Consider the following 9,826-nt stretch of genomic DNA (forward strand, 5'->3'; position numbering starts at 1 on the left):
TATATATATATATATATATATATATCTTTGGCATTATATTGTGCTTGAGAAGAAGACCTATCAAGCTGAGCAAAATGACAATCATAGCAGATACTGGTATCATGCAAATTGGTACCTATGCTGGTGGCACGTAAATGTATCCCAGTGTCATGCAAATGGCACGTAAAATCACCCATTACACTCTCAGAGTGGTTGCCATAGAAAACCATGCCAACCCAGTCAAATTGTCCAACCTGTGCCAGCATGGACAATGAATGTTAAATGATGATGACGTCCGTTTTCCATGCTAGCATGGGTTGGACGATTTGACTGAGGACTGGTGATCCAAATGGCTGCACCAGGCTCCAATCTGATTTGGCTGAGTTTCTACAGCTGGATGCCCTCCCTAATGGGAACTGAATCAAACTGTTTTAAATAATACATGTAATTTCTACTAAATGTGTTGAGTGCTTTTTTCTTTCATTTGTCCACTCACTTGTATACATACATACATGATGGCCGTCCACTCGTGACCGAGGAAGACCATTGCTGACCTTCAGGAACATTGTGCGCTCTAGGACTAACTTATATTTTGCATTTGTGGCTCCGTTGGTGGCTAATGAGCCCTGCTCTTGACAAGCATACACGACTGCAAACATTGCAGACCAAGCTTTCCCCATTCACTATACGAGCCGTGCGCTTTTGCGCAGCTCGCTTAAGTTCATTCATACATACATACTTACATATGTATATGTATATATCTGTGTACACATATATATATGTTTGTGTATATGTATGTATGTGTTATGTGCCACATTAAAAGCACTACTCACCTATGCTTGTGCCACATAAAAAGCACTATATCCACTCTGCTGAGTGGTTGGTGTTAGGAAGGGCATTCAGCTGTAAAAATCCTACGATAACAGTCACAGAAGTCTGATGCAGGCTTTGACTTGGTTGGCTCTTCTGGTACCGTCCCACCCATGCTAGCATGGAACGCAGACGTTAAATGATGACAATGATGATATATGTTTACACACACACACACATACACATAAACATACAGAAACACACATACACATACTCATGCACACATATATAATGAGGTTTGCAGCAAAGAATGTCATGTCACATCTATTGATTATGACTATCCATGATAGCCTTTACTGGTCACTTACATATATCATTGTGCAGATCATTTGCAATTGCTTTGTAGGTGTGCCATCTTGAATGCTTGATAATGATTAATACTGAGTCAGGTGTTGTTTTTTTTATTCGACCAGTTATACTAGTATACTGTTTATATTTATTTTACTAATTAACAGAATGTATGTAATTTCAGCTTGATCTCAATAGTAATGAGACTCAAATGAATACATTATTGAAAAACTATCATTTAAACATTCGATCCCTTAGCTTAGTAGCTTAGTTTCTATCAAACCTCATATTTTGATAAATAATTCATAAAAGGTCAAAGTTAATTGCATTGTAACAGTTCTACATGAAGCAGTATGGTTTAGGAATTAGTCAATGTTGTACATAGCATTGTAAGAATATAATCTCAATCAAATCGAAATCAAATGGAAATTGTAGTTGTGGCCGATGCCAGTGCCACCTGACTGGTTTCCATGCTGGTGGCATGCAATAAGCACTATTCATGCATGGGTTGATGCCAGTGCTGCCTGACTGGCTTCCCACGCTGTTGGCACGTAAAAAGTACCAGCCGAATGTGGTTGATGCCAGCAACCCCTGCCCTGACTGGCTCCCAGTGCTGATGGCACATAAAAAGCACTATCCAAACATGGCCGATGCCAGTGCCGCCTGACTGGCTCCCATGCCAGTGGCATATAAAAAGCACCATCCGAATGTGGTCGATGCCAGCTCCCTTCCCCTGCCCTGACTGGCTCCCAGTGCTGGTAGCACATAAAAAGCACTATCCGAACATGGCCGATGCCAGTGCCGCCTGACTGGCTCCCGTGCTAGTGGCATGTAAAAAGCACCCACTACACTCTCGGAGTGGTTGGCATTAGGAAGGGAATCCAGCTGTAGAAATCTTGCCAGATCAGATTGGAGCCTGGTGCAGCCTCCTGGATTGCCAGTCCCCACTCAAACCATCCAACCCATGCCAGCATGGAAAACGGACGTTAAATGATGATGATATTTTAAAAGAAAATTTTGTTGTTGCATTACATGTGCTTGGATTGAATAGCATATTTGCTTCTATGAATATATCAAAGTAATATCATTATCTTAAAGCAGATTTAAGGACAATTGAACATTTACTTTGGTGTGCCTCTATATTGTTAGTTGAGTTGAATTTATTATGAAAATCACGTTGATTGAGGCTTCAGGTTTCATCTATCAGCTTGCTTACACAACTAGTCTTTTGCATATATACATACATACATACATGTACACACACACACACACACACACACACACACACACAAAGATTGGCCTGCAAGAGCCCTGTTCTGATGCCATGTAAAAATGCTCTTGTGCTGGCACCATGTAAGAGCACTTGTGTTGGTGCCTTGTAAAAAAGACCCAAGATCAAAGATATACCTGATATGGCCATCCAGTCATAACAAATCAAGTTTTCTGTGTTTTTGATACAGTAACATGTGGTGTAGTAGCAATTTGGTTGCTATTGTTAGTGGACTGAGTGACAGCATAGAGACCCCTTTCATTGAATTGTAGTAAATACAGGGTTCTGGAGCTGTGACCTGCTTCCATATTAGTAATCCCTATGTTTACTGGGAAGGGCTGACTGGGTACTTAAAAACAACTATATCATCTCTTGTACTCTTTGAAAACATTATCTGGATTTAGTCTTGACAAGCACTGACCTGTTTAGGCAGCTTTGATTAAGAACCCATGTCACATCTTGTAATGGAGTTCTGAATAATATAACTAAATTTATCAGTGCAAATAATATATATTTCAAATTTGTTGTAAATCTCTTACATCTGCTAATAAATCACTACCAAAGGCTTAACCATACATGTATATAGGAAACTTATAAAGTAAGCACAGTTTGTGTTGTAACATTGATATAATCTCTGGCAAGATCAGAAAATGGGACTAAAATATTTGAGTGGTACCATTACTTTAAAAATAATGATTTTGTTTTAGATGGATACAAAACCAGTGCTTTGAAGAGCAGGGCTAGAACTGACTGAAATACATGCATAGCTAATATTTATTTGATAGACTCCAGGAGGGATGAAAATCAAAATTAGCTCTAGCATGGACAGCGGACGTTAAACGATGATGATGATGATGATATATGTATAAATATATATATATAAATGTATATATATATATATATATATATATATATATATATATATATATATATATATTTGTGTGTGTGTGTTTTTGTCCCCCCACACTACTTGACATCTGGTGTTGGTCTGTTTATGTGCCCATAACTTTGTGGACTGGCAAAACAGACCAACAAAATAAATACCAGGCTTAAAAAATAACTACTGGGTTTATTTAATTCAACTAAACTCTTGAAGGTAGTGCCCTAGTATGGCCACAGTCCAATAACTGAAACAAGTAAAAGATAAAGAAAGAATATATTGATAAATGATATATACTCATAACAGAGTTGTCTACAGACAACTTTGGCATCATTTAAATCCCAGTAATCATCACATATTGATGTCCAACTTCCATTCATAAATACTTCAACCAAACCAATACCTTCAGTAGCACCATTTAAACGTATCAAATTGGAAGAATTCTGACCTGTTAAAAAAAAAATGCCTGCTTTAGTTTTTTTTTTTTTGAATAGCAGTGATCTATACATGCATAGTAGATTATATGATTGTTGAATATAGTTTCACCATTTTATCACATGATGTTTTTGGCCATATCAGAGACAGCATCCCGTAAGTTACCTTTACTTATACAGAAGTAAAACTCTTTTTCACTTCTTCTGTCTTCAGTGACTACAGGTGAGCTGTATCATTTCACACTTTCTTGGTAGTTTTTATCTGGCAATTTGTTTGTTTTGAAAGAATAGGCCATCTTAAACTGAATAAAAATCATTTACCATTTGCTAAATCCCTACATGTTTATTATTTGATTTTACTCATTACTAATGACCATTTATCTACTTGCATACATTTGATTCTACAAATAAGAAAATATGATCACTTATTTCTATGCTTTTCATTAAATTTGTAGAACACAAAAAATATGTACCTACATTCTCACAAACACATTTACGAAAGTTTATTTTGATTGATGTAAATTTTGATCTTTCATATTTTAAACATATAGTCGCCTATATTTATTACTGAACTACAAAGAAAATTGTAGGTAGGACAAGGACTGAGAGAAAGAGGAAGTGGAAGAAGGAGGAAGTGAAGGGAGGAGGAGGGAATGTTTTTAGAGAAGAAAAAGAAAAAGGGGTTACAAGAAGAGAGAACACTGCTTCACTGCAAGATGATACTTGAAGGTGTTTTGTGGTTCAATTGCAGGGCTTTCAAGTCAGCAGGTATGTACATATCCATGTGAAGGCATCTTGCGAAGAGTTCAGTTTTTAGAGTTCAAGCTAACGTTAGCAACGAGATTTCTTTTGGAATTCGTGCTCTCTTGCAGTCAAAAACAGCACTTTTTGGTTCCGTTTCACCCTTCATCTAACTAGAGTCTTCCCAATATTTGTTGACATATAACACACACACACGCGATGTTGTTCTGAGTACATAAAAGTATCACAACGAGCATTAAACATTGATCTCTGTACATTACTATGTGTATTGCATCTAGTCAAAAATCATACTCATTTGGTCACCCACACCAATCTAGAATGATAGAATAATTGAATTAGTAACATTTATTTCACAGAAGGAATGATAATACCAATAGTAAGATGTATTTACATTTAAAACGTTTTTGATTCATTTTATAGTCATTTGACGAAACATATCTTTAGGTTTTATAATCTGGAAGAACAAGTTCTTTTACGCGTGAATTGTTTTTCAAAAAGGTTGAATATAGGCGCAAACATGGTTGCAGCCACTTTGTCACAGGTTCAATCCCACGTGTGAAACATTGGGCAAGTGTCTTCTGCTGTAGTTCCGAACGAACCGATCAATGAAATGTGAGTGAATTTGGCAGAGAAAAACTGTGGAAAGTTGAGCACACACACACACACACACACACATTTGTGTGAGTCTGTGTGTGTCTTTGTGTTTGAGTTTGTCCTCCTTCAACCAGTTGACAATCGGTATTGATTTGCTTAGGTACCCGTAACCTAGCAGTTCGGCAAAAGTAGCTGAGAGAATAAGTACCAAATTAAAAAAAAAAAAAATAGTGCAGGAGATGATTTGTTCGACTGAACATTTCAAGGCCCCGGCATGGCCGCATTCCAATGACTAAAACAAGGGAAAAGAAAAAAAACGAGAAAGAAAGAAAAGAGACTGTATTAAAGAAGAGTCAGAGTCTTAGGTTTGCTATTGAGTGATGCTTCAAGCTAAATTTACTATCCAATGCCAATAACAGAATTTTAAAAAAATCTTTAGAAAAGTTAAATAGTATCAGTAAATACACTTACAAACTGTTAGTTGGTTGTCAATTGCGGATGTACAGCTTATCATTACATCTTGTTTATGAGTGCAATCGTGGGTACCAAGGGGACTATATTGGCAATCGAAAATAGTCTTTTCGTTCCCAACACATCGGACATCATCCATCCAGATCTTTCCTTTGGCGACTTCGTAACTTTCAGCAGGAAGAATTTTCCCAGATCTTTCAAAAAACAAAAAAAATTCTACTTACGCATGTGTATTCATATATACGTACATCACACACGTATATCAATATAACGTATGTATGTATGTATGTATGTATGTATGTATGTATGTATGTATGTATGTATGTGAAAAAGAAGAACGAAAATGCTACTTTTTAAAAAATTAGGTACATTTGAATTTCTTTATATAAATACATTAAAAGAAAAACGTTTGGATCTTTTTGGTTTGACGGGCAACATTTTTCATTTATGTTTTATGTAGTGTTTTTGGTACCGAAACACTTTCAAACTTCGTATACTTGTATATTTTGTGTTATAGAACAGATAAAAATGTTTGTATTTCTTTTTGAATCTCTAGTGAGCATAGGTAGATTTTGTACAATAGTGTTGTATGCCTCACTGTTTCTAGGGTTGTGGGTTGATATATACAGTAGTGTTTTGAGATGAGGCGTGGTGTTACGTTTTGTTGCCCTGAGTGTTTTAATATCTCATTGTTTAGCACGCTTAATTCCATCTTCTATAAGTGAGGGTGGATATTGTCTTTCAGTTAGTGTTGTTTCTGCAGAATTTCGAAATATTGTCTTTAATTTCATTGTGGTTAGATCTTCGTGGGGTTCGAGTAAATTTTAATCCTTTAGCTAGTATACTGATTTTTGCTGTAGAGAGAATTTTTTATTGAATCGGAGATCAAAGATATTAGAAATAAAAATATAAAAGAGGACCTTGTTTTAAAACTAAAATTAAAATTCTTTCTGTCTACATGCGTGTTCCTTTATTCTATATTAAATACGGCATAGTGTACATAAAATGATTTGACCTTTGTACTCTTTTGATATAAGATCTTGTGTAAGAAAAAATTTCAAGGATATCTGGCCACTAAAAGCCTTTAAAAGTTTTTCATTATTCTTTCAAAGCGTTAGAAAAAGTTGATCTATTTTCTGAATGACAAAGAATATGAAAAGCACGCACTAGTAGAACACACACGCACGCAGATACCTACATGCTTGCATGTATGCATGCATGCATACATACATATTTAAAATAGTTAAGAAAAATTATATTAATGTATTTTTCTGTTGAAGTTCCATATTTTTACATCTGAAGATAGCGCAATATTTAAATTGATGTAATGATTGCATTGTTCAATTAAACGGAGCCGCTTGAAATGGTCGTACTGTGTTACTACTTGAAATCTGTTACTTATTTTGATTTTATTCACCTTACTTCGAGCTGTGTGGATAACACCGGACTGACTTGGTGCTTCAATTTAGGTACCTAATTCAACTGAATCGTAATTTCTACATACATACATACATACAAATAATACTTTGGTACAAATACATGCGCATGAACACATACACATATGCGCGTGCACCTACATATACTGTATGACAAATTATTATTTACTTAATAAATCGTCTGAATGCAACATCAAGCGTTTTTAGAATTCTTTTTATATTTTTTGTTAATATTTTACTGGAATAACAGAAATTTACTGAAAGGAAATTCATTTGAGAAAGTCACACAAAGTAAAATTCTTATGAAACCGTCGCACTTACTTGTAGTTGAGTGATTTGCATACAACATAAGCATTTGTGTTGTCAAAGCCGTCGTCGCATATTGAACCCCAAGAATTGTTGTGAAATATCTCCACTCGGCCTTTGATGGTGTTTAAACCATTTGTCTCAAATGGAACGATTTTAACTGGAATAAAAGATGTGTGAAGATTGGAATTAATCAATAGCTATAACAATGTACTATGTACATAAGCTTATTATTGTAGTAGGTTGCGGACAGCAAGCCATCCTCACAATTATGAGTCTCATTAGACTCTCATATAGCTTTATTTATCTTTAGCGTGATCTCTGGATTTAATCTAAGATTTTGCGTATGTTCTGTAACGTCCAGAAAACGTTGCTTTATGTCAAACATTAACAAAAATAATCATCCATTTTATTCCACAACACTAAGCCGCTTTGTTGAGTAGTTGTGTATTCACAGCACTTTTGTATGTTACAGATTATAAGGAGGGTTTGAACTTAATTAGAGAGCCCGTGTAATAAAACTACTCAAGAGATTAGAAATCGCGAAATTTACTTTGTGATAGATAATGTATTCACAATATGGATTATAGCCCTCAAAGTTTTAGCATGAAGAATAGATATGTCTCTGTATGCATGATACATGATGTCATATGTTGGGAGGTGTAATGTCTTATTTCATGGTGATGCCAGTTTGAAACTTTCATACTAATAACTCAATCAACTATTATAAGAAGAAGTAGTTGCGTGAATGTGTACATAGCTAAAAGGAAGAATATTAGATCTAATTGCTTCCTAACATTGTTGACATTGTTGACTTCTGAGAGGATGCGTGATGCAGCAATTGTAGTAATATGAACAATATGACAACGAAGTTCAAATGCTTAGTTTTCCAACCGAATCAACTACAATAAAATGTCAGTACCAAGGAAGAGTTTAAATTCAGAATGAAGAGGATATAACTAAATATAATACTTTTTGTTAGATCCTCTGTAGTCTCAACAATGTCTACAATCATTAATGATAATTGTAAGGATTTCTAACATTAGCATAGGACTACACATCTTTGAACGAGATGTAGTCGACTTAATTAGCTCAGACAATGAAGCGCAAATATCAGCATCACCAGGTTTTGAGAGCAGACGTTAATGAAGGTAGCCACACGTTACAAAGTGTTTAATCCATTGTCTTATCGTTTCTTTCATTCCGTTCTCCCCACAATTTGCAACATGGGCAAACGACTACACATTTTGGGATGGGGGTCGAGTCGAGTAAGATGAAATGAGTAAGTGATTAATGCTTATGCCATTATGCTTATGCTTATGCTATTGGATGGAATTTAAGTTCAGAAATGAAAGACAACACTTGGGTATTTTTTGGTACTCTACTAAATCTACCACCACTACCTTTACCTATAAGTATGATAAAGGTAAAATAATTTCGAACGAGAATGAGATGCATGTTAATACTAACTAGAGCCTTTCAGATTACAGTTAAATTTTGTTCCATGTTTTTCTTAACGATCTTTCACGAAGGTACAAGGCTGTAAATTTGTGGAAGAGTGAGAATGTGACTTATCCATACTTGTCTTTAATAGCATTGAAGCGTAATGGAAAATAGATTTGCATTAAAAAAGCAGCAAAATCTGCTCATATACTTTGTTCACCTGATGCGTATCCTTTTATCTATGGCACATGTAATTACATTATTAAAAAAAAGATTATATATCAGAATTAGAGTAGATGTCAGTTTGGTTTTAGCATCACACAGTCGGATGCTCAATTCTAGTCAAAGTCAACTTTACCCTTCATTCATCGGAGATCGACGAAATAAAACTTGGTTACGCATATATATATATATATATATATATATATATATATATATATATTACTTGCCAGCTTAAGAGTTTGGGATGCTGCAGGTATTTTTCCAATTGAATATGTCGCTTATCAACATATGGTTTTGATTAAGTCACGGCATCGCCTTAACACTGTGATCTATTCATCTAGTATCCCCATTCTCACCGCACATTTACCTGTACGTTCTCACCGAACACACTTACAAGGGGATTCGGTTACTAATGAGTGATGTGTCTTTGTACTAGACATAGCCCAGTGTTGGAGACAGCCCAGTATATCAAAAATAAGTTCACCAAGATAAGTAAGAATCATCTATTCATAACACTGAACTAGTTTTTCTTTTTGTCTTCCTTTTTAAAAAATTACAATCACACTTTAAAGATGGGGGATTATTTTATTTTAATGTAGTAGAAACAAATTTGTTCCTTACCGTTTGTGACTTGGCAGTTGTCACGTTTGAATAAGAATAACAGCAGCGTGCACAAGAGACAAATGTTTTTTTTCATATTGCACTGCTTCCAAGCAGAGTAACAGGTAACCCTGCAGATGCTGTTCTTCCACTCTCTTCACTCGGACTTTATGTGAAATCTGCATTACATATGAACATATATTTTGATATGAATGTTTTAAAGACATGTTTTAGATATTTAAAGGTAAAGGATATTTAAAGGAAGAGAATT

General features: G+C 35.2%; 1 protein-coding gene across 1 annotated transcript in view; it reads right to left on the reverse strand.

The window, feature by feature from the left end:
- The window catches only part of LOC106882971 (deleted in malignant brain tumors 1 protein), a 28,685-nt gene that overhangs the window by 11,868 nt on the left and 6,991 nt on the right, over positions 1-9,826 (reverse strand). Inside the window, exons 2-5 of the mRNA XM_052965588.1 lie at positions 9,577-9,734; positions 7,306-7,450; positions 5,549-5,742; positions 3,585-3,735 (exon numbers count right to left, since the gene is read on the reverse strand). Of these exons, the coding sequence (XP_052821548.1) occupies positions 3,585-3,735; positions 5,549-5,742; positions 7,306-7,450; positions 9,577-9,652 (566 nt within the window). The 5' untranslated portion in view covers positions 9,653-9,734. The remainder of the gene's footprint in view (positions 1-3,584; positions 3,736-5,548; positions 5,743-7,305; positions 7,451-9,576; positions 9,735-9,826) is intronic.

Source organism: Octopus bimaculoides, chromosome 2 (genome assembly GCF_001194135.2).
Source record: "Octopus bimaculoides isolate UCB-OBI-ISO-001 chromosome 2, ASM119413v2, whole genome shotgun sequence".
In the NCBI taxonomy this organism is placed as follows: domain Eukaryota; kingdom Metazoa; phylum Mollusca; class Cephalopoda; order Octopoda; family Octopodidae; genus Octopus; species Octopus bimaculoides.